The sequence below is a fragment of the Chaetodon auriga genome, chromosome 3, assembly GCF_051107435.1.
Source record: "Chaetodon auriga isolate fChaAug3 chromosome 3, fChaAug3.hap1, whole genome shotgun sequence".
Classification (NCBI taxonomy): Eukaryota; Metazoa; Chordata; class Actinopteri; order Chaetodontiformes; family Chaetodontidae; genus Chaetodon; species Chaetodon auriga.
This window is the reverse complement of record NC_135076.1, coordinates 13,658,237-13,683,857: the sequence shown is the minus strand read 5'-3', so window position 1 is coordinate 13,683,857 and position 25,621 is coordinate 13,658,237. Positions and strand designations below refer to the sequence as shown.

The 25,621-nt window shown below is 40.5% G+C and overlaps 2 protein-coding genes across 2 annotated transcripts; one reads left to right on the top strand and one right to left on the bottom strand.

Annotated features, from left to right (window-relative positions):
• Nucleotides 1-1,641: 1,641 nt before the first annotated feature.
• LOC143318115 (prostaglandin E2 receptor EP4 subtype-like) lies at nt 1,642-4,309 on the bottom strand. Its single transcript, XM_076726100.1, has 2 exons — nt 3,318-4,309; nt 1,642-2,205 (listed from the first exon to the last, which is right to left on the bottom strand). The coding sequence occupies exons 1-2, from the start codon at nt 4,263-4,265 to the stop codon at nt 1,876-1,878; spliced, it is 1,278 nt and encodes a 425-aa protein (XP_076582215.1). The 5' UTR covers nt 4,266-4,309; the 3' UTR covers nt 1,642-1,875.
• A 2,669-nt stretch (nt 4,310-6,978) lies between these two features.
• LOC143318651 (uncharacterized) lies at nt 6,979-25,258 on the top strand. Its single transcript, XM_076727101.1, has 9 exons — nt 6,979-7,150; nt 18,840-18,979; nt 19,481-19,579; nt 20,111-20,242; nt 20,346-20,432; nt 20,565-20,612; nt 20,755-20,817; nt 21,963-22,053; nt 24,083-25,258. The coding sequence occupies exons 1-9, from the start codon at nt 7,135-7,137 to the stop codon at nt 24,484-24,486; spliced, it is 1,080 nt and encodes a 359-aa protein (XP_076583216.1). The 5' UTR covers nt 6,979-7,134; the 3' UTR covers nt 24,487-25,258.
• The last annotated feature ends 363 nt before the right edge of the window (nt 25,259-25,621 follow it).

Sequence of the window (25,621 nt, the reverse complement as noted above, 5' to 3'; positions counted from 1 at the left end):
CACCTCAAGCTGAAACATTTTTTATCTCAGCGACTATCGGCCAAGACATAAGAGGGACAAGTGGAGGCAAATGTCTGCATGCAGAGTAAACACTGATTTTTTTCAGCCTGAACGAAAGCTCGCACATGAATTTAGTAACAGAGGTTTGTGTACATAGTTGAGCATCTGCAGAGCTCAAGACCAGATCTTTTTCTCAGGGGCTGAAGGAGGCGACGGCCGTCTTCTGAGTAATGGATTTCTATCCACCAGGCTTTAAAAAGCCAGACTACAATCAGATTATGGATGTGTTAGTTGTAATCATCAGTTTGTTTTGGTGTCTTTCTGCCCCCTGGTGGCCAAAAATCATTTAACAGCATCAATTTGAGCTTCCCTGAGATCAGAGAAGCCAAAATGAATGTAAAGCTATAAAGGATTGCATGTGAATCTGATCACATTTGTATCACAAGTGATGAGTAATCCTGAATCAATAATGCATCACCCTGTAGAGTTCAGTCTGTCTGTGTCACAGAGGGCTGTGTTTTTGGTTGGCAGCATTTATAAACTTGAAACCAGTTAGTTTTAACAGTTCATACTTTCTGACCGCTTTCAGAAAACTGTAGAGATACTGAGAAAAATGTAATCAGTGACTAGTCACTGCCATTGTGAGGGCCACTGTGGCTGAGTTCAAATGAGTCATTGTGGTACAAGATAACACTGAAGCTCCAACACCAGCTGGGATCAGCAGCGGTTACAGAAGAATTTCTACCCCATTACAAGCAAAAGTCCTTCATTCAAAATCATACTATAAATTAAAGCAGGGTAGTTTAGTCCAGTGGTTCCCAAACTATGGGTTGGGCCCTTCCAAAGGGCCACAATATAAATCTGAAGGGTCACAAGATAATTAATGCAGTGAAAAGGTGGAAAAACACAAATCTGTTTTCATTTTTGTCCTTTTCTGTCAAATCTTTGTTAATTTTATTAGTAATTAAATGAAATGAAGAGCACAAATGCATCCATGTTTTTTTTTTAATGTAAAATCTTAATTTGAAAGTAACCAGTTACTAAATCTGTCAAATAAATATAGCAGACTGAAATGTCCCTCTTAATGTAGTCGATTAAAAGTATAAAGTAGCATAAAATGGAAATACTCAAAGTACATGTACCTCAAAAAGGTACTTAAGTACAGTACTTGACTAAATCAGTTTCATCCATCACCCTCCATCACTGGCGACCATGGCAACATGAGATCTATTCCAGACTGAAAGAGTCAGACAGTCGAGACAAAGGACAACAAGGCTCAAGATCTTTAATGCAAACATCAGCATCAGTAGCATTCAGTCAGTGCTTCATCATGTCAGTGTTTCAAAAGTCTCTCCTGATGAAAAGTAACTCCTGAGGCAAACTTCCAATGTGAGGGAAGGAACTAAAAGCAGATTCTTACAAAGCTATTTCTGTTAAATGACTTTAACCGTGGATCTTCAAAGAGCCAGCGGTCGATTAAACACTGCCTCCAGGTGAAATGAGCTACAGGTCTACAGGAGCAGTGCGCTGATCCTGCAGCTGATTCATTCTGGAGGGCTGGCTGATCTGGTGAGAGGGGCAGCTGGTGGTGAGCTGATGAGAGGCTGGATGACAGTGAAAGGCACAAAGTAAAGGCCAAACAGTTTTTTTCTCATCTGTCCTGTGTCACTGCAGGAGACGTCTATATAGATGCAACCAGAGCAGCCCTCTGTTTTTATTCAATAAATAATCCTACAGGAGCTCTGAGGATCCCGCCCAGCTGTGAGCTCCACAGTCTTCCATCCCACCAACAACAGGCCTGTGGCCCTGCATCGAGCTGTCTGCAGCATGAGAGCGCTCCAAACATCCATAGATCCAGCATGTCTGCAGTCTGTTTTAAGTCTGACGGGGGCTCTCTGTGTCATACGGAGTGAATTTCACGGTGGCAGGCAGCTGAGTGATGACGTTTGCGTTGCACATCAGCTGGGTGAACACATGGCTGTCTGGCATGAGTTCAGGATAAAGCAGGTTCCTTTGTGGTGTCGGAGCCAAACTCCTGCCAGAGCTGCCTCGTCCGGATAAACTGAGTAACCGACGAAACAGAGACCTCCTGAGGAGGATGTAGATCCAGGGGTCAAGGATGGGGTTCACAGAGGCTATGCGGATGGCAGCCAGGTCAGCTTTGGGGTTGTCTTTCAGCATGAAGTAGTTGGCAAACACTCGGACCTGTAAGAGAAAAAGAAGTCACGACAGGTCAGATCTTCATGCGGTGAATAAGAGAAAGTGAATGCTATAATGTCTTTAAATATACACTGAAACATGTTTTCTTTTCATTATTTTCTGTCTCCCAACTCAGATTTACTCAAATGTATCATTCCTGAATTTCTTATTAAAAATTAGTAAGAACTCCATTAACCCCATGATAAAATGTCCCTGGTTTACAGCCTTTTTGACTTATAATCCCTTAAAACAATTTCGCTCCTTTGGTTTATCCCAACCCACAGGTTGAGAACCAACATGATATGTCTTGGTAAACTATAAATCCCTGTATCAGAACAATAGAGAGAGCTCATTAGGTGAAAATACCCCCATGAACTCACTTTGGTCATAAATGTGCTGCAGTGAAACACTGGCTGCAGACTTCAGCAGGTACTTAGTTCCAAGGTTTAAATTAATCTCGTGTCATCCTTCTGTTCACTTTATTGAGTTCCTGCTTGGACTGTTAGAAATATTGGTGTAATGAAGCTAATGATTACAATCTTTATTTATGTTAATTATATCCAAATGATTACAGTAATAATGCAGCTACAGGTCAGTCCAATGATACAAAAGTATTCCTGATTATCAGCAATGAGCCTTCATGTACTCACTGCACTCACAGTTTTGAGATACTTGTGCTTTTTTTAAGTTTTAATGCTACTTTATATTGCTTAGTGTGGGGCAGCAAAGGTAAAATGTATTCATTAAGCAATTCATTGACATTAAAAAGCTGCATAAACAATAATGCATCAGTAATAATATAAGTAATATCAGTAACTAGTAAGATATATATTTCAAGAAGAATCTTGCTGTAATTCTACTTGATTTGAATGCAGGAGTTTTACCTGTATTGAGATATTTGTACTTTGAAGTATTGCAACCTTATTTCCGTAAAGGATCTGAATACTTCCTCCCTTCCCTGATTTTTATTCACATTTTTAGCCTCTGAAACTTAAAAAGCCTCTCCTCGTGTTCTGCTGATCCATACTGCACATTTGTATGGTCAAAGTGGATTGGATGCAAACCAATAACCAATGCAAACCAGTGACTGCATTACTTACAGTCCCGCACTGACTCACCGCGAGCGGGGCTGAACAGGCCAGAACGACCACGGAGGTCATCACCAGCACCGCGATCATCTGCGTCTCTGCGGCCGAGGACAGAGCCCTCCACCTTTCCCGGACGCTGGCTCTGGTGACGGGCCGCTGCACGGTCCTCTGCCGCATCAAAAGCAGCGCTCCGCACACCATCAGGTTCAGCACGATGGTGCCCAGGATGAGCAGCAGGCTGACGACGCCGTACAGGACGGAGTAAGCGGCGGCCACAGGCTCGTCCGTCCTCCAGTCGATGAAGCACCAGGTGCCGGACCGCTGCAGCTCGCTCCTCGACATGCCCATCATCGGGAGGCAGCAGAAGAAGATGTTACTCATGTAAATGAAGAACAGGAACCTTTGCGCAAAGCGTCGGCCCACCCTCCACCGCTGGTAGGTGTACGGGCAGCAGATAGCCAGGTACCGCTCCGCTGCCATGGCGCATATGATGCTCAGTCCCGTCACACCGAAAAACAGCAGCAAAAAGGAGTAAAACTCACAGACATGTTGGTCTTTCAGTACGTGCTGGTCCAGGTAGTTGGCTATGGTGAGCGGACTGGCCAGGCAGGTGCCCAACAGGTCCGTCACTGCCAGACCGCAAACCAGCGTGTAGAAAGCTGAAGACTTCCTCTCCTGTCTTGATACCGAAAGAACGATTATCGCAATTAAATTACCGATGGCGCCTCCAGCAAACATAAAAATAGGTAAAGCGATTTTTGTCTCGATGCTGCTCACTTGCGAATGCTGAACCAGCGTCTCGTTTATGGAGAAAGATTCGTGCGTAAAGTTGAGGTTCTCCATGGCCGAATACACCCGTAGGCTGGCGTTTATTAGTGATATTTCCTTTGGTCTGACGTTTATTTCAGAATGCATTTCCCTTTCAGTTCCCTGGAACATATAAGGAGCCAACAGGGGTATATTCTCTGGTAGTCTCATCCCTTCTGCTTCTTCCCAGTAATCCAGTTGCAGTTCAACACAGAGGTCGTGCGCACAGCTGCGAGCTGAGGGGCGGGTCGTCTCTAAAATACCGAGCCATAAAGCAGCGTGCCAGGGGACGGTGGGATGAATTCTCTGAGACGGACGGGAAAATATACGTTTTTGTTTCTTTCAATTTCCGATCCATGCCTCATCTGCCCATGTTGGCGTCATCGCTGCGCTGCGTAATTCCTGTGGCAGGCTGTCAAGAGGTCAACCTGACAGCTAATGAGTAAATATGTAGCGCACAAACACTGTGATAGAGGATACAGAGAGTGAAGTGGCCTCAGGAGACGTTTCTCAACAAGTTCGACATGACTCATATTTAGATGCAGAAGGTTTGAAGGTCCAGTTTGATCAATTCAGCATGTGGCAGAAAATCAAATCACAACTAGTCCAGTGAAATATAAATTAGGTTCCAGGATGCTAAAAAGCGTGTGTTTTCATCCAATGACACTGTTATGTTTGGGAGGGCTCGCCTCTTTTTAAAGGGTCATTTCACCCAAATTACAAGTAGACAAATAAAACATTAATCTAATCACACAGATAGCTTTGGCTGTATTTGCCCCAGTTACGTGATGGTGAATAAAAACTTTCCATTGGAATAGCTTTAATACCTGTTTGTGAATTTTGAGCATGAGCTAAGACGTAGTTATTTTCTCACAATAGTTAACATGCACACACATATGTCTCTCCACTGCTGCTGAGTATGTGCTGCTGTGTGTGAAATTCAGAGTTTGTTACCTGTTATTCTTTGCAGTGACACACAGAACTGAATAAAAGCTGCAAAATTATCCAATGAACAGCTGAATTGATTTGTTCAAACCCCTGCTTATCATCAATAATTGTATACAAACCAATAGCATGGACTGGACTTTCGTGAGTTTTCAATTTCCTGTGCACATTTTTCCTGCTTCTTGTGAAAACTCTGAGGTTTTCACTAGAAGCAGAGGGATTTCCGTTTCCAGAACAATTTGGCAATTTAATTGCAGTGTTTGTCAGGGTGGGAGTCAACAACACTGACACACAACCAACCTACTGTGATAAAACCAGTGATGACTGTAGCTAATAAACAGCATCAAAACGTACAAATCCAAAACAAATGAGTTACAGATCAGAGTCGCTCCTCATTTAGTTTACTTCTGGTTTTGATTTTGGTTCACCTTTTCATGAAATTTGAGTTTCTGTATGTTGCTCTTCAATCAGTGTGCTAATCAGCAAGTGGAAAATCTTTATGCACTGACCAAAGGACTGGTGTCAGTGAAAAGGCTGCAGAATATTTCATCAAACTCATAAATACATGGTTGGAAAAATGTCCTCAAGTGTGTTATTGTGGTTGGTATTTTCCTCTGTGTCCACATTGCAGCGCACAGCTTTGTCCCAAACACAGATGACTGTAAATGGTTGTGAGGAACAACAGATGGCTGATGGACAGCCCTGAACACAAGCCACGTCAGTGCACTTAGTCTGCTCCTGCTCTCCAGCCATCGCACATTCATTACAGCGTGACTTATGTTTACAGTGAGGAGCAGCAGCGAGGGGTCTCTGTCTGCAGCCGACCTTAAAAGACAAAACACGACACCTCTCTGAGAGGTAAACCACCGCTGCTCATCCCTGCTGCAGACAAAAGGGAGCTGGCAGACTCTAAAAAGAATAAAGCACTTAAGTGATGCCAAGGCTTGGAAACTCCAACGCCGACTGGAATGTGCCTCAGTTCACTGAGTCACTGGAGGTACAAGCCGTTCCAGAGAGGTTTATAGTATTTTGAAAGGTAATTCATTTATTGCAATTGTACTTAAAATGTATTATCTCTGTCTGTGGTCTCTGCAGAGGGCTATAAAAGTGTACGTAGATTTTAGTTTGTGACGAAACTGCACAACAAATATACCCCTAAAAGGTCATAATAAAGGATTTCTATGACTGTAAACCCTCTTAACGGATGAATCAGCACGTTTAGTCGGCAGCAAATGGAAAGAACCTTTTTGCTCACTATTCTCGAAACAATAATGTTAAAACACGGAGAACATTTTTATTTGATTAACAATCTTTACACATTGACGTCCAGTTAAATACTGAGTCTTAAGTGGTCACTTCAGCTCTGCTCTCCATTTGGTGATTTCAGTACAGCTCTAAATACAACTTTTAATGTCTGCTGTACTGTTTTCATAATAACAATAAAATTTAATCTAATGTAAGAACACTGAGGATGGACTGAGATCCACTGCTTAAGACAAACAATGATTATTTTCATTATCGATTAGTCATTTAGTATCTAAAACTGTCAGATGATAGTGGTAGAAGAACACATAGACATCAATAAATTCCTTGTTTTTTCCAACCAACAGTCCAAAAGCCAAATATATTCAAAGATCTTGATCAGAATTCAGCAGCACTTGGTTCGTTTTGCTACACCACGTTATCTGAGCGTGTGTCCTTTCATTTGAACATGTGGAGGCGGATTTAATGTGATATTAAACAAAGAAAAGCAGCCAATCCTCACATACGAGCAGACTGAAAGAACAAATAGTTGGCCTTTTTTGCTTGATAAATTATAAAAACAATCGACTTATTGTTTCTGTATTAGAGGTTTTATTTGTGATTGTGACAAAGCTGCTTTTCTCCTGGTTCACTAAAATCTGTCGTTAACAAGTCTGTTTACCGTCAGTTCAACTTTTCATTTCATCTGTTCATTTATCAATCAGGATAGAGACTTAACAGAGCACAAGCGTGTTAAACTTGAGTCATTTTAATCAGCTGTTCAATCAGCATTAGTGGAAACAGATGTGTGTGGACAGATCACCTCAGCAGAGAGGAGCTGGTGGGAGGATGGATGAAGCTGCTCTTCAGTAAGTGAAACTCTGTTAAAGTTGGTGCCCTCAGGTAAAATGTGGTGTCAGCTGTAACTAAGACATCTAAAGATAAATAGTTTTGTATTGTTTGATGCCTTGTATCTGTTTGGCTCCTCTATGCTCACCTGAACAGGTGGTAGGGTCCAGTTAGGTGAGGCTGAGAAGGCAGAGGTTGGGTGGCAGCAGAATTCATTCATTCACTTTTTTTTTTACATAGACTCCTGCTTGTTTAGCATCCCCCTTAAAGCTGTCCACGGCCATTCAACATCCAGTAATAGTGAGGTTTCAAAACATGCAAAGAAATATTACATTTGACCACAGGGCGAGCACAAATTCTTCGTGGACCACACTGGGGGACTGCCCGTTAAACACTGCTGTAAACGTCTTACACAACAAACATTCTGCCCTCATCGAGCCGCTCACATGACTTCATGCTGCACAGCTCAGCATCATATTCCTCTTGTATTTTTGTTGTGTGCAGTCGCAGTCGCAGTTTTCTCGCTGATAAAATCAAACGTGAGAAGAGAAGTGAAACCCAATCACGTGGTCGCTTGAGACTCAGCAGAAGCCCAGTATAAAGTCATACGTTTGATATGATTTATTTGTTTTGCTACATGCAGAATAAAGGTATTCAGTGTAAAAGGAGCTCAGGGATTTGTGAAAGGAGGGAAGCACACTGCTTTTTCCTGGAAGTGAGACAAGATGATCTCCTGCGTATAATAAAAGCTCCAGGGAATCTAAAGTCAAGTGTGAGCCAGATGTTAGTCACGACTACAACAGAGTCCAATCAGCATATGAAAAAGAGATAAGGGTGTCTAGATTACAGTCACGAAAAGAAACATCACAAGAAAGTCAATAAACTTCAGCGAGCAGAGCCAACAAACCATCTTAGACTCTTAAATGATGGAGGAAGGGGCTTTTATTATATTATATGTTATATATAACATTATATATTAAGAAACAGGAAATTAAAATACGTTATCAGATCTGAAAGAGTGAAGCTGACCTGTCAGCAATATTAAAGAGCCTCTTCACATCTGCTCAAAATGTTTTTACTAACTGTCCTGCAGTGATGTAAATGTGCACTCCAGGGTGTGTCAGTACAGTGTGACATCATTGCTGGTTGTTGTACAGCAAGCTGTGCTCTGTTTCAGCTCTGCAGGTGTGCCACTTAATACATACAGTATGGGCAGGGAGTCCAGATGGCAGGCGTAATGCTGAATCTCTGTGAGGTGATAATCAAACAGCAGCAGGTGGTGGTTGAATCCTTTTACAACTCTGAAATCAGCATTATGCGAATTAATGAATGATTTGGGATTTTTTTTAAACTTGCCGTCGCTGCAATTTTGGAGTGCAATTCACTTTTACACCACTGTCACTTAAGCAAACCTTGCCTAAACCAACTCAGTCCAAGTTACATAGTGCAAGAACAGGCGTACAGTGCAACAGGCTCAGTGGGGCTTAGAAAGTTAGACAGTTCAGTGGTTCTGAAGCTGCTATTTTCAGGTCAGATAATTGTGTAATGTTACTCTAAGGGATGGTAAGGGAGATTGTAGTTTCCATTTGGATTTAATTTCAGCCAGCCATGTGAAATATGTTTTTATTATTCTGTATTGTGGTGTTGGTGTACCTGAGATTTTGTTTAGTCACATGTATTTTGTTTAGCACCATTCAATCTGAAAGCAAGTATTACCCAGTGCTGACAAACATAACTGCTGCCTGAATTATATTCACATGCATCCTTTTTCTGAGCAAATAAAGCGCTGCATTTAGATGCGGGGGAGTTGACAGGAACTGGTTGGGATGGATGTGGTGCAGGGTGCAGGACTTTGACACTAGAGCACAGGGTTCACATTAAAATTCTGCTCTGTGCTTCGGGAAGATTGTTGTTACGGTTAAATGTTAAAAAGCACATTGTGTTTCGTGATCAAACTCATTGTATTCAACCTAAATCACCATCTTTCCCAAACTTTAACCAAGTGCCCTGATTGTCTAAACATAACTGCAAAAATCTTCAATCACTGCGAGATGATATTGTATCGTAAAATCAGATATTCTGAGAAAACAAATGAAATATGCTGTCAGTGACTGTTTTACTTATATGAGAAAAAAACAACATTTTTGCAGCTTGTCAGATTTAACATTTCTTCATTATTATTATTCATTCTACACAGTGAAATGAGCTTTCACTTTAGTGCAGCTGGAATTTTAACTTTAACTGTAAATACAAGTAGCATAATGTGAGTTATTTAGTGGAGTCTGTCTCAGCCCAATGTAGGGACTAAAGCTGTGATTGAGGAATCATTACATCAGAAACAATAAGGCTCTTCTCTGTGACAGATCCTTGACATTTTAAGGTCTGTGGCTTCAGTCATGTTTTCTGTCCTATTTGTATAGCATTGATTCAATGAATCATTAACTATTTGTTCTTTGATTCCCCTGAAAAACAAAGCATTTTGGCCTGATATGTCATTGTAACATTCTCACTGTCGGAAAGCTTGTTGTAAGTCTGCATTTTAAATGTTGGACAATCGAAAATCGGCATCTAAAGTTAGAAGAAGTAAAAACAGGTCTTGTTGAAGTATCAGAATAAAAATGAAGCCAATTTGCCAAAATCTAAAATGATTTCCAAGGAATATGAAGTTGAATCTCAGGATGCTCACTCACGCCAAACCAAACAGACACAGTAAACAAACAACACTGTAGCCCTACTGAAAGTCTTCTCATCTTTAGCCAAAGCCTGAAAGACTTCAGACCTTTGAGAAAAGTTTCCAACATCCTGCTCCTCTGTTCTCTCGAATCCTGCTTTCTACAGCACCCAGCAGGCATACAACCAATATTTCATTGTGTTTGATGACAGCATTTCTGGACAATAACCTCCTCTTTCACCGTTACTTGTTGGTTATAACCAGAGCGTGACTATGTGATGGTGTTTTTGCATGTAGATGACAAGATAAGGATAAGCGCTGTAGCTAAATCTCTGAAGAGTAAATTTAATGCTGCTCTCTTGTTTTCCACTCACGCTGTTTGTATGTGTTACAGACATACTGTCTCACTAAAATAATTCATGCTGTATGTCACGTTCCTGCACATAACCCCCCAACTGATTCCCACCTCCAGGGACCAGCAGTCTGCCTTACATCAACCCTGATTTCATTTTGTTTATGTCAGTGCAGCTCTAAATACTGCTTAACATATACTATGGTATATTCATATTTACAGTACTGTCAATACTGTATATGTATTCATTCTATTTATGTCAGACTACTGCTGTTTATTCTATATGTCGTATAGCCATCAAAATTTCACAGCAACCCATCCAGTAGTTGTTTGGATATTTGACTCAGATCTATCTGGACAACAGATTCTGGAACTGTTTGTCTTGTTTTTTCATCCACATCGATTAATCAGCTCTGACAGTGGAACAGCTTAATCGCTGTGTTTGCACGTTCACCAGTCATTGTTTTGAATTTGATTAAAGGTTTATTACGTGATATGTGAGGAGACTGTGTTGCAAGACGGTATTCTATTTGTTCTGTTTAACCTTGCTACTATAGTGTGAACGTAAACTGTTCATAAAATTAAATAAACACTCGTGCTGTGTATAAACTGTACTTCTCAGTAAGCAGGTTGGAGTACATGATCGATATTGGCCCTGAAACTGCAGCCTGACAGGAGTCCAAATACTGCATGATGGAAGCGTTTAATCAAGGCTAGAGAAAACTGAGCTGACAGAGCAGGATCTGATATTAGTCAGTGCTCTGACCCTGCATTATACTAATCACTGAACTTTTGTTTAATTATTTATCACACAAAATATTGTAGCCACTGAGCATGATGCCTCCCATTGCTCCATTTTAGCATTTTTAAACTTAAATAGTTGAAATCTTTGCAGTCTATATGGAGGTTGTTCACTACATTTAAGCAAGTCTTGGACTAAGGCATATTGTTGCCATAATTCAAAGTTGCCCTAGTTGTAACTGTCAGCTGGGCCTTGTATCAGTAAGCAAGTTCAACCTATTCAGGTTTCCTTGGGGTGACCTGAAGCCTGAAACTGGTCATCTTGGATAACTGGTGCCACAAAATGGTTCAACAATGTTCAAACAACACCTAATGTTCGACCATTTCCACCGCTATCCGGCTCAGCCCCTCCAGACCACACAAGCCATTTTTTCCAGCGTTTTTCACTGGCAATTTCTTGCACTTTTCACCCTGCCGAACAACAGCTTTTGTTACATGATGAAAGCTCCTTGTGGTTTCTCCGTCTGATTGATTTGAGCAACCGTAAACAGTGCAAAACATCGGCATTTTGAGTGTGTGTTATAGTGTTTCCTATGCAGAAAATCACTTCTGCCCTCCATCTGCAGTTTGTGCCACATCATAAGAGTGACTTGATGTCATGTGCAAACAAGCTGTAGGAGGTGATCCGGGCATATTTTTGTCGATTGGTGTTGGCTCAGATAAAGCAGATTATTCACACTGGTGGTTGACTCTGTTCTGAAACCTAAATTGACAAACCACATGAATTCAATGAGCTACAACAGCAGCAGATCTGTTTCCTGTCTTAGCAAATAGCAGAGTGGAAACTACTCAGGTAGAAGTTTAGCATTTAGCCGGCTCTAACTGTCACTTTCACCAGTTAAAATGATAAAACTTTGCAGGCAGTCGGTCATATCAGGTGCAGCTAATCAACATAATTTTCCTGTGTTTTACTGCAGTCAGTAATAAAAAATGTGAAACAGGCATTAAGTGAAACAGCCTTTGTGGTGTTAGAAGCATGTTCAGAACAAAATGCATTAAATGTAAAAACATTCAAAGGCAACACTAAACACCAGTAGCCTGGAAAAAAAAAAAAAAAAAAACTGTCTTTTTTCAAATCAAAATCAAAAATGTGACTGTGTACAAACTGACAGAACCATTTCAGAACATTTTCCAGTGAGGTTTTGGATCTTCTTATGAAACCAAGAGGTCACACAGTTTCCACCACTCGCAGAACATGTAATCCTCCAGTTTAAGTTTGATCATGAACATCCCCAAAACTGGGGTTAGGAGGCTCTCACACAACAGCAGATTTGCTCTCCCTCGTCAAATGATGTCAGACATGGGAAACACTTGACCGCATTCGTCAGAATAAACTGACTGAGACTCATTCAGATCAACATGTTGGAGAGCTGCTGACGTATTTGATTATAGTGCATGAGTGCGTGTATGTGGTCATGTTTAGGTTGATTAGGTGGGAAATAATGAATGTGTAAAGTCCTGCATTAACTGTATTTATGATGATCATTATCTTATGTTTTAGGTAACATTGCAGGTATTTACTGAAACTCATGATGATTTTAAATCAACAGAATGAGTGTAGATTCATTCATTCAACCTCTATTTATACTCAAGAGATCATTGAAGATTGACCGTCATTAACAATGGCATTGAGCCAATTACAAAAACAAGGAAAAGGGGAAAATAACAACAAAGAGCTTTACTAAAAGAGGCAATACCATTCGAAAATCATAGTTTAAAAAAAGCCTTTAAAACCTTCCAATTAGATAGAAATAATTAAGATATGAAATAAGACAATTACAAGTCGAGGTCGGGAGGTTTAAGATCAAATTTCTAAAGCAGTCAAATAAAATGAAATGATGGCCAATAAGATTAAAAGCAGATTTTCAACATGGCACAAGAATTATGTATAAACTTCAGCAGACAAAATAGCCCAAAGTGACCACTTGAGTCTGACTCGCATGGTTGGTGCATTCGGCTGTTTCAGCATCAGATAGACCAAATCTGACTGTTAGACTCTGCTACTTTTTAAGGTTTGTGGACTTGTGCGATTTAGCCTGAGAATCAGCTCCAGTTAACAGCATTCAGGCTAATCTGAGGTCATTATTAGACTATTCTGGAGAACCATTCATCACAATCCTCACGGGAGTTCAGCAACCGGGCACTGAGGCTTCTATTGGAGCGAGTCACCCGGGCCGTAACTACCACTAAAGAAACTGAGGTCACGTCTTCTGTATATTTTTCCTTGTGAATTTGTGGGTCTTCGCAAAGGTTGGCTCTACAGTTAAGAACTCGGATGACAACTTGAATGAAAACACACAAGTTCGTTACAGCGCAGGGTGGTGGATCCTCCCAGCTCAGCCTGTGAAAGACACGTCTTTTGATTTCTTCACTGTCACTGTTGGGAAATGCGGCTGTGACTGTTAACCCGCATCTAATCTTCTGAAAAAGGAAACTTAAAACTCCCCCCAGTGCAGTGATGACAGTAATCTACATGACCTTTTCCTGCCTTTGGTGTTTACCATAGATTGACTGGTAAAGTGTATTAAATCTGGTATTTCCTGTCCTCAGGTTGCTGGTCTCCTCTTTCTATCTGACCTAAATATTCTGTTTTTGTGTATTATTGTGTCTTAAAAAGAATCTCTCTCATTTAGATGAGATTTTGGGCAAAGCCGTGCCTAATCTGATCTAAAACACTTCCTGTTTCAGGGGGTTTTCAAGAAATTAGCTTTGCTTCCTGAGAAACTGTTTCTAGACGCCTCTTTGCTAACCTAAACATCACCTCCCATCATCTGCTTTGTAAATGTTTATTCGAGTGCCTCAGTCGCATTTAGATCCCTGTTAAGATTTCTCATTTGTGACAAAGAAAAAAGGTGTTGGTGGAAGAAGAATTTAGATCATTTAATAATAATGGTTTGATATTTTTGGATTTTTTTTTAATAGCTTTTTAATTTTGTCAAAAGTTAAGAAATATGCCTACCAACACCTCCGAAGCTCTCTGATTAAGATGTTAGGTGTTCATTTATGAGTCAAATGTTTCCTCCCACCTCAGTCTACAATATTTAATAAATAAATAAATAAATAAAATCAATATTTATAACTTCATGTTCCATAGTACCACAGGGATTTTGGCAGAACATAAAAGAGGAGATGAAAAAATAATGAACATAGATATTCCACTTGATCCAGTGTATTAGAACATATTCTATACTCTGGGGAGTTCCTGAGGGTTAAAGACCAAAGATATTGTCTTATGCAAACTTTTAATGGTTGAAAAATAATGATTGTTAATTGTATGAAAAGTACTTTCTCCAAACTGAACTGAGTCGACCGTCAGGCTGAAACAATCTGAATGGAGACAAACTCCAGCAGCGGTGTTCCTGAGGCTATGAATGCCTAAATTAAAGGAAATGAACTGTGGTTTATTTTGCTTGAAAATACTTTGTGTCCACGCACATAAACAGTTTGTAAGTTTTTAAAAGTGAATGTGTTTATTTTTAAGCTGCTTTTAAGGAGCACTGCACATGTTTTACACGCCATGTTCAGATGACTCATCACGAGTAATAACACAAGCCTGTGAACTCAGTTGTGTAATGTCCTGTGTTTCTTTGGAGATTCATCAAGTCTGACAGAATAAGCATGATGATGTCACAGCGATGCCATCAGGATTATCTCGGCCTAAAAATATTGAAGTATCAAAAGTCAGGACAATCCTGCTGCTTCAATTTTGGCTGCTCTTTTTAACCAAACCAGCAGGTAGCTGCTAGCCACCTACTTTGGCGATTTTCTGACTTTTCATCTAACGCCATCATGAGGTCAAAATTCATAGTATTTTGTCTAGTATTTTGTCCAATATGTCCTCACTTTGTGCAAATAAGCTAAATATAAGCAAATAACATGTAAGCTTTCACCACAAGCATGTTAGCATTTGTCTCCAAGTAGCGCTGTCCTTTAGCACAGCCTCACTAAGCTGATAGCATGACTGTATACTCAGTCCTGTTCCAAAACTTTTGGAAATGCAATACCAAATCACTGACTACCCCTAAAAATGCATTGATACATGAATAATGACATGTAAAATGCTACAGCTTGCCACAAAGCAACCAACATTTGCATTTGAATGTGTGTGTACATGAAGGATTACATAACATCATCAAGGGCAATTGTAACAGGACAAGCTGCACTGTCTCTCTTTGATGGGTTCATGATCTGTTAACCATCAAAATCTGTTCAAGCTCTACCATTAAATTTAACAGCTTTTTTTAAGAGCACTTTTTTTTTTTTTTTTTAGCATTTGCTTTGTTTCCTGGTGTCTGTCAACCACCCTTCCTGCAGAGAATTTCAGAAAGCTCGATATTTGTTTGACCACCAGACACATTCACCATGAGTTCAGCTGTTATTTTAAGATACTACCACCCAAAGTCTGTCCTTGAAGAAAACACATGACCTCTCACTCATCCCCTGAGAGGGACAGCTCCACATACTGACTGTCCGCCCAATTAGAGCCTCTTGAGTTCCCACGTATTTTGTCCTCCCAGCGGATGTTAATATATCACCAGTGAGTCTGCAGCCTGACCTTTGACTCTGAGAAGATTCAGCGGCAAGTCGAGCCAAGACGGAGGACAGAGCAGAGACACACTCACAGAAGGTGAGATGAATCAAAGAATTTCTCTTCTCCACAGATTGATCCCATAACTTTGTGTTTTGACAGTTTTAAATGTCTGACATTCTTTGATTTTACTTTGGCGTGCTCTTCTGCAGCAAACAAGTGTGACAGCCACATTGTTTTCATTGTCCTGAGCAATCCAACCTTGAATTTCCACACTCACCTCGTCATGATGGATACGGACCAGAAAGCTGGGAGTTGTCCTGCCCCGGGCCAAACTGCTGTCAGGACCTGGTTGTCCTCCAGCACAAGAGGTACGAGAGCTCAGCTACTGTTGACTGTCAGGCCTGGTTCTCAGATAAAAAATCAGCTCACAGTTTTGTCAGAGTCTGTAACCTAAGAAAAGAATGAAAAACCTTTCAAAATCTGCTGAATGCACAGTTTTGTACCTCTTCCTTGGTCACAGTTTGTCAAGTTACTTTAATTCCTTCAATTCTTGTGGGTACAACATCATCCCAGAGTCCTTTCCATTTTCTTTAGTTTGGTGACAACAAATGACACCTCATGGCAAATGGCTATTGGATATATCATTTTGAAATTCAGCGGTCTGCACACGTTTCTCGATGCGTTTCTCGATGCTTACAAGTGCAGTATGTCCCCTGTCTGACCTGTGACGTTGAGTTTGTCAATATCTGATGGGAAATGGGAGCATTTTCAGGTAACAGTTTGTTTTGTTCTTCTTCCTTGTTCGTCCTTCATGCACCTCTGGAGGGTGTCCAGCTGTTCCAGCTGTTTGAGAAACACTGTTGATGTCACTTGTTGAGTTACAGTATACAGTACTGTCTTGCTGGAAGTTCATAAACACATTTCCAACTCAGCGAAGCTTTCGCATCAAGTGGATAATGTGTGTTTGTCCGGTGTGAATTATAGTTCATATTGCTGCAAATCCGCCATATTTTCAGATTTTCCATTTGTTTAAACCTGGTTTGCCAACAAAGCTTTATCCTTTTGTCTCTGTAAGCTTTAAAAATAGAAATGTTCCATAGTCTGTTTTTCACACTTCTCGGATATGTTAACCATTAGCCATCATGAGCAATAATGGTTTTATGAGAATTTGATCACTTTGGGTGAGACTATATTTCAATTCTGTACCTATAAAAACAGTAGTAAGCCTGCAGTAGTCATGCATTGATGATAAAACAAGGACTGTAAAAGCTAATAAAGCATTCTGACATCAGATGCTGTGTCTTCACCTTACTTTGGTTGGTTTTTTAGTTCATAGGTAAATGAAGGTCATAGGTAAATAAGAAAGTCAGATTTATTTGTATGCATGGCATGTTTCTACAAATGACATCACAATTGCCATAGAAGAATCGATGAACTGACAGAAAATAAGAGCGGAAAAGTCAGCAAAAGCAAGTGTGAAGCGGTGGGTTTTACGTTGCTTTTAAATCTCATTGAGAAATTGTTTAAGAGTTTGTAACCTCAGAGGTACAATCTGCAGTCTGCACCTCAGTAAGGTTTTTGACACTGCATGCAGCAAAAAACAGCATTATCAGAGCTTTCTAAGAGAACGGTTCACCCCAAGGTAAGAGAACTGTTACCACAGGTGAGGAGGACTGTTAGCCTCATGCTAAGAGAACAGTTAGCCCCAGACTAAGAAAACAGTTAGCCCAGGCTAAGAGAGCTTTCATACTGACACTATCCCGCAACATTCCAAAGTGGGCTAACCCTGACTTTGGCTTAGTTCTTGCTGGCCTTACTCCAGAGCAGGGTTAGTCCAGAGTTCGTTGGATTATCCCCATGGGGCTAAAGTAAGTACTCACACGTCATTCAAGAATGTAAATATTAGTCACGTGTTCCAGCTCCATTTCACATCTCAACAGTCTCAACCAATTGAACAATCTCAATACAACTTAACAACTGAACAGCTTTAACAGCGTTTACTTTTAGTGACACTTCACCGTGTCGCTTTTAATAAAGGCCACGATCTCAGGACATATGAGACATGCTGATTTTGAACTGCTCACAGGAAGTAAAAACATGCAAGAGTCTGTCCATTCTTGATTAAAAACTCTGTTTTCACTGTCTACTTTTCTCCTTTTAAAGCTTGAAATTCACTTTCTCTGGCTCACTTATTCTTTCAACTGTTGTCTCTAATCTCTCCTGTGGCGTGTTTCTCTCACCGACTCGATTCCCAATACTTATCGGAAAGTGCAGATTTGACTAGCTGAGCAGCCTCACGTGAAATGACTGACAACACATACAATTGGTCTGTGTGTTTCCTGGGCCACTAAACCAGTGCTTTAATATCTTAAAGATTAGAAAAGTAGAAATGCGAAGTCAAAATCTAATAATTCTCAGGCTTTTCAAAAATTGTGAATCACCACAACCTTGAGCAAGCAGTCATAAATATGCACAAAAAATATTAGGTGATGGGTGCAGTAGTATGCAAGATTAGCTGTGGACAGGACACACACAACCACAGACATGATCCCCTCCAGGTTTACACCTGATGACAGATGCCTAATGGCCATATTTATTTGTTCATGCGTGACTGAAAATATAATGCAGTGAATTTATTGGCAGACTCCCAGTGTACTGTCATCAAACAAGCAACAGTTTCAACAAGGGAAACATTTCTTTGGACATTTTATTGGATATTTGGCACCAGCTCAGGTCACTGACTGACTACTGGTTTGTACACGACTGTGAAGTGCAGACATGTGTTTGTGCTGAATATTAAACTAAACAGTGACTAAAAGGCAGTAAAATGTGTCATAACATGAGTGAAGCTGTTTAAGAGGCGACCTTTGTTACAAGAACACATGGTAGCATCTCCATAATCACTAAATGACTGTTTTCATTGCAGGAAGTGAGATGAAACATTGACCATGGATCAGTCGAATGCTCGCTCAGCAATTTGCTTAAACACACATACACACACACACACGCAAAGTACATCACGAACACATAAACGTCACACCACAGATTATCCAATTACAAATACACTCAAATGCTTGATATACTCACAAATACACACCAAACACGTGTACTATACTCTCCACTGAGACACACACACACACACACACACACACACACAGAGGCATTACAGTAAAAGACAGAGAAGTGCAAACATATTAAAAAGACAAACATACACACTTTGATTAAATTACGCCTTGCAAACATGAGTAAGACACAACTAAATTACACAAATATACACAGACACGCATTTCGTTGCTCTCGCACAGAGTTGTCCTCACAGTTTGACCCTTTATCTCGTCTCCTCATGTTTCCCAGGAGCGCCCAGAACACCCAGTGACACAACATCCCGCTTCAATGGAGACGGGGTTCGCTACAAAGCCAAGCTGATTGGCATGGACCCAGTACCCGACGCCCAGGGGGACAAGATGTGCCGGGATTCTATGATGAAACTAAAGGTACACCCAACATCAACTTACCTTTGTCTTCTCTTAATTAAAGCTGGTTGACTGTCTGTTAACCGCAGTCACTTTATCAGGAAGACAATATTAAATAAACATGACATGTCTGATATCATATGACGAGTCAGATTAGAATGTGCTGTCAGCGATTCTCATGACGTGGCCTGGTGTGGGAGTCATTTTCAGAGGCGTCTACTGAATGAAAGTCTACTGAATGAAAGATATATGTTATCTGGTATCTCACTCAAGAGTAAAGTTCCCATGCTTTCGTATTATTAGATTTGATGTGGCTGTACGTGGACTCTGTACTTCAATTGCTAACATCAGCATGCTAACATGCTCACAATGACAACACCAACATGCTGATGATTAGCAGGTATAATGTTCATCTTAGTGTAGTGTATTAGCATGCTGACATTAGTCGACAAATTCAAATTTGACCTGATGATGCTGCTACAAGATGAAAAGTTTTTCTTTGCTCCATCTGTGTCATGTCAGGGCTTTGAGGCAGCAGCAAGGAGTCAGGGGAAACACAAGCAGAGAGTTTGGCTGAAAATTTCCCTCAACGGCCTGAAAATCGTGGATGAGAGGACTGGGGTGAGCATGACAAACCTCTCCCACATCTCTCTCCTCCTCGTGTTGTGCTGTGGCAGTAGCACCCCCCTCAGGATGGTGGTTCATCTTGAAAATGTGTGGTATTCCTGTGGATTAAAAAACTTGTTTCCGGCTTAATTATTAAATTATTGCCAGATAATTAGTAGAATATTTACACAACCCACATGGATCAATGCCATAAAACTGTTCTCCAATACTTTGTTTAGGGAGTCTAGTGACCCAGTTTAAGACTTGGATTCCAGTCTTTATCTCTTGTTATCATGTTAATAATGAACGATTCAGAAAAGCTCCACCACCAAAGCCAGAGAAAGAGAAACTTTGAGGTGTCAAACCAGACAAAATAACTTAAATCTGTCTACATTCTCTGGTTATTATATCTTAATTTCCGCTTTTTCTTGCACTAATGGTAGTTTTCTGTTCCCTTATTTTTTATTTCTAATGGCTGAATGGTGTCGTGCTTAGATATGTTGCGACGTAACTAAAAGCACAAATCCTCTATTATTTGTTTTTCAGGCTGTAATTTATGACCACGACAGGAGCAGAATCAGTTCACTGCAGAAAGATGAGTTTGATGCCAGAGCTCTGGCCTACATCTACCAATACCAAGACACCTACGTCCTCTTCTACATCAAGACGGCCAACCTGGTAACAACACACAGTACTGAAGGGGAAACATACGAGATGGTTTAAGAACATATAAATAGCAGATGGTGCTCCACAGTTTGATGCTCTCTATGTGTCCCATCAGGCAGGTCCGGTCCTGGCTGACATCATGGAGGTTTGTCAGGTTGTGGATCAAGAGGCACCACAGGAAGCTGCAGAGACACCAACACAAGTCAGAGAGAATCTTTATTTTTTTTGTTTATCGGTGGGGTTTGTTTGTGTGTGTGTGTGTGTGTGTGTGTGTGTGTGTGTGTGTCAAGACTGTGTTTAATGTTGTTTCCCGCTGGTTGTTTGTTTTTTCCAGACCAATTACTCATTGCCTCAAAATGACAGTTCAGCACCTCCAGCTGAGGTAAATGAAAGAATAAGAAGGAGCAGTTTTATTCTCAAATCTTTTTCTTAAGTTTATCAATGAACATCTCTGTATCATTAGTTTTGTTTTTTTTTTTCCAAATTATGGAGGTCACATGTGGAAATAAACCTCTTATTTCCAGGGACCAGCTTTACAGGACATCTTCAGTCCACAGCCAAACTCTTCAACAGGACCATCAAACCAGGTAAAATGAGCAGAAACACAAAATGGGAATGTTTTAATCCACCATGCTTCACAGAACTACGAGGGTTTCTCAGCATTTTTACTAGCAGCAGTCTGACAGTGAATCTAGCCACAAAAAAACACATAAACCGAAACATAAATCATTTGACATTTCAGAAATTCTTTAACTCAAATAAAAATGAGCACATTTGACCCCACTTAATAAAACCGTTGTCAGTAAACACAGTTTGTGACTGCATTCTGTTTTTATGTTTTACACGGCGTCCTGACTTTTTTTGGAATCAGGGTCTTACATCATTATTCCTTAGAGATAAGAGGGCAGGATCAAATGGCAAATATCAAACAGAGTGGCGCGGTGGTTCCCAGCCTCAGCCTTTTTTCCTTGTGTACCCACACAGCCCCATCAGATGAACTAAAGTAGGCCTACGCCTTCATAGACACCACCTGTCATGTCTAAATGTGTTCATTTGCATTGATTTTAAACTGGATGTTTTTGGAAAGGTTTGCTTTCGCTCTAATCCATCTTGGGGGTGACAGAAACTGGACTTTCGACCATTTATTACTTATAGCCAGCTATTTCAACAGTTTATTAATCACCAAAGAAACCTGTTTTAACCATTTATTACTAACATTTAGTGCTTTTAGCAAACTATTTCAGCTGTTTATGCATTACTTTGAGCTAAAAATTTAACCTGTTTGTCAATTGCTTCTAGCTATCTAGTTAAATCTATTGATCTACTGAAGTATTGCTATAAAAAGTTCTAGATAATAATTTTCTGCATGCTTGCGAGCTATTCAGAGTTCAGGTGTCACAGCTGACACACAAATCAGTTGAGCTCCTCTTCAAGCTTTCCAAGTACCCTCGGTAACTGCAGAAGTACCTCCTGGAGTACATGTACTCATGACTGTAGCTGACCTTTCAAGTTCAACTTAAGGAGTTGGCACAGTATTTATATTTTAAATTTGATTTACATGATATGTCATTATATCCATTCACGTCTGCTGGTCTGTTATCATGTGTCTCCCCCAGCTCTGAAAGACCAGTCTGACACCTTCCTGCTGGTCTAAATACTGTAGGTGATTGAGAAACTGAAATTCATTGTACTGTTATCACACACAGACAGTTTTCTGCCTCTCTGTCTACAGGCCTTTTCCCGTAATGAGCTGATGGAAGTCTTCTCCATCCAGTTGGAGGAGCCACTGGTGCCCAACCAGAGCTCATGTTCCAGTCAGCCAGGTTAGTTACAACATGAGGCTGACACGGGATGTTTTTGCCCTGTCCTGAGTCTCTTAGTGTCTCAGAGGCTCTTTTGCTGACTTCACGCCATCACTGAACTGTCATAAGGGGGTCTTGTACACCACTTTCCAACCTTTTCCCAGTTACTTGACATAAATTGTGTTCAACTGGATTGAAAAGTGTATTTTTCTTCTTCATAGCAAATATTCTGAAACAATCACTGTCTAAATATAAAAGGGAAGCTGATTCATATTTGTGAAACTAATTAATTAACTTATTTTAGAGATAGCTGGGGCAAGAGTTTTGTTTGTAGGCTTGATTGGGTTGTGATTAACCTGCGTGGACACAAAAATAGCGAAGGCACAAACTATATTGTTGGTGCAGTCCTGTCCGCCATCATACCGCTGGGAGGGTTCACACAGAGCTCTAGTTCATCAGTCTGGTATTCTGTCATGCAAATACTTAAAACCATCAGACTGTTCTGTCATAAAACTGCATGACGATCAGACAAACATAGCTGCCTCCTCTAGATTTCAATGCATCTCCCTTTCATCTTACTGAATTAGCATGAACACCTCTGTAATGGGTTAACACACATCACGCTGCAGTATGAAACTGTGGTTGAACAAGTATTTCAGTCTGCAGCAGGTTAAAACAAAGCGCCAACTATCTCACTATTATACTAAACATCAAGAGATCAGGCAGAAATCTGCAGCTGTACACAGATTCTCTTCAGCTACCTCTAACCACTGACTCGGAGGTGCACGAGCCGTGCACACAATATTTTCCCATGAGTTCCCTGTTCATGGCATTTTTAATATGTACTCTGCCAGAATAACATAATTCCCATGGCACAGCCAATAAATAGACAAGTTTCAGTTATATTTTAACATGACAGACAGAGGAATGTGTTCACTGTGTATAAATGATGAAATGGTGAAGTTATGTCACAGATTTACTTTGCTTCTCTCAACACATGCTCATGTTCCCACACTGGCAGATTCAGTCATGTCAGCCTCCTCCTCTGTCTCTGCTGATAGTGAAAAAAGAACAGATCACACCATGTATGGAATTACAATACAATAAACGGTGAACAAGATTTTTAGGAGAATACAGATATGTTTGTTGAAGCTTGTCTGTTCACGCAGTGCAGCAAAAGTTTAAAGTGTGATGATGTAATGAAAGCCTTCAACAGTAGAGACTCGTGTTTACATCCTGTCTCTGTCATCCTGGTCCTTCATTATTACTTCACAGTGATGGTAACCTTTCCCTGACCTTAAGCGGTTTTACATACCTACATGAACCACACATTGACATTCATTACTGTATGGTTATTATCAGAATAACCAGCCAATAGTCCAGGGCTTCATCCAATTTAAACTAGGGCAGCAATGAATTATTAATTTCTTGTGTATATTTTTTTAGAGTCATTAATAAATTGTCAAGTTTGCAAAGTATCATAAAATACTGAAAAAAACAATGTTTAAAAAATGTCCATCACAATGTCCCAGAGCCCAAGGTGACTACTTTGAATTGCTTATAGTGCAATCAGTCCAAAGATATTCAATTTACAATATATAAAACAGAGAAAGCAGCAAGTCCTCACAGTTAAAGAACTGTTTGGCACTTCTGCTTGATAGATAACTCGAAGGAACAGTTCAGCATTCTGGAAACTAGACTTATTCATTTCAGATGATCAATGCTACTTTTATAATTGTTGCATGTGTGTCTGTATGAAGCCAGAGCTTGATTAGCTTAGCTTAGCATAGAGACTAGAAACAGGTGGAAGGAGCTAGCCTGGTCCTGTCGCTAACAGTCACTAATCAAAACATATGCATGCATAAACTGAAATATGAAAAGGGATGCAGTTTGGTCATTTTGGGGAGATGCCATCCTTCTTCATCCGCCCTCAAGGCGCCTGTTGACTGTGAGGTTGATAGCAACGAGCAGAGACTCCACAAGTACTCCATTCATTTCTTGATAGACTAAACAATTTTAACACTTCCTTTATCTTTTTCTTTTCTCTCAGAGTCTCCACAGACAACACTCCCTAGCTCTCAGATCCTCTCCATGTTCCCCATGCAGCCAGTAGGGGGCTCTCCATGTTCCTCTCCTCCATATTCTCCCACCACCATGCCCTGGGGCCAGCAGGGCCCTCTGGCAAATCAGTGGGCAGGTCCAGCTGTAGCGCCCTGGCCCACAGTGCCCGGCAATATGGCAGCATGGGCCCCAGCAGGCACTGTAGCGCCCCCTGCAGGTGGCCAGATTCAGGCCTACAGCTCTCTGCCAGGAGTCACCAGGGGAGGAAGCACACCTGCTTCACCCACCGCTGTCAACGGGGGCCTCATCTCCTTAGACTCCCTCTGTGCCCCCGCTGGAGCAACAGGACCGCTGCAGTCAGCGTCCCCAGCCTTGGACCATCTCCTCCTGTGATGGACTTCTTAGATGGGGAAATAGTCTGTGTGTTTTGGATTATAGGGAAAAAATAGCATGGCCTGATGACTTTTGATTTGATTGATTAATTTGTGCAATTCTTATTTCATTTTCATGAGTCCAAAGACGATTTTGCTGCTGTAGCAAGTAGACAATATAACCAGATGCCTACGATTCAGGTGTTTGTTTTCAGTTCTAAATGAATGCAGTAGTAGTAGTACTCTTAAGACAGCAGCAGTGAGGCTTAGCTCAAGACCTTGCAGCAAGTGTTATTTGTGTAACCACCAGCACCAACAATAACAACAAAAAAGGAGATAGCTGCATATTAAAAATCTGACAGATTTAATTTCAAAGTGTCTTCTCTATTCGTGTGAATCTGGACTCTTTCCTCTATTTGTATACATAATCAAACATTTGTGCTGCCATTCAAAAAAACTGGAAAATTAGAATAATCAAACACGTGATTCAGAGTGACAGTATGAGGCATTCAGGACATTTACACTGGAGAATCCAATTGTTTCATCAAAAACACATGCAGCTCTTCACTCTCATTAAGAGAATCGATAGTTGATATTACAGTCATTAATATGGCAACAATTGATACTCATCATAGTTAATATCTTCAGCTCATAGACAGAATACAGTGTCTGTTTTTGACTTTTCCTTTCTTTGGTTTCTACATGTCACTTTGCTTTTTGTGTATCAAATTAACACCAACCGTTTGTCTTTTTTAATGTTTTCTTCAGGTTTGCTCTATAGGAGATGCAGAATAAAATACAGAAAAATGCTAACATCAGTAAAATACTTTACTTTGTTTTGTTGTTTCAGACGACAGCACGTCACTTTATCTTGTGAGGCTTTTTTGTTTATTTTTAACTGAAATTACAATTTTCTGTTTGGCTTTTTGCTTTTTTTAGATAGAAGAGAGAGAACATATAAACTCGTGCTGCCAGAAAGAAAACCAACACAGATAACAATGCTGTACTTGAAATGTCCTCACAGTGCCCCAAATTCATATTACCATGCATTGTCATAACACATAATGAAAAACCTGACCTTTTAAGCAGAAATGAAACAAACTAGCTTGCAGGATGTTAAAGTTTCTCTCCTGTTAATCCCATGTTGTGTCGCTGTC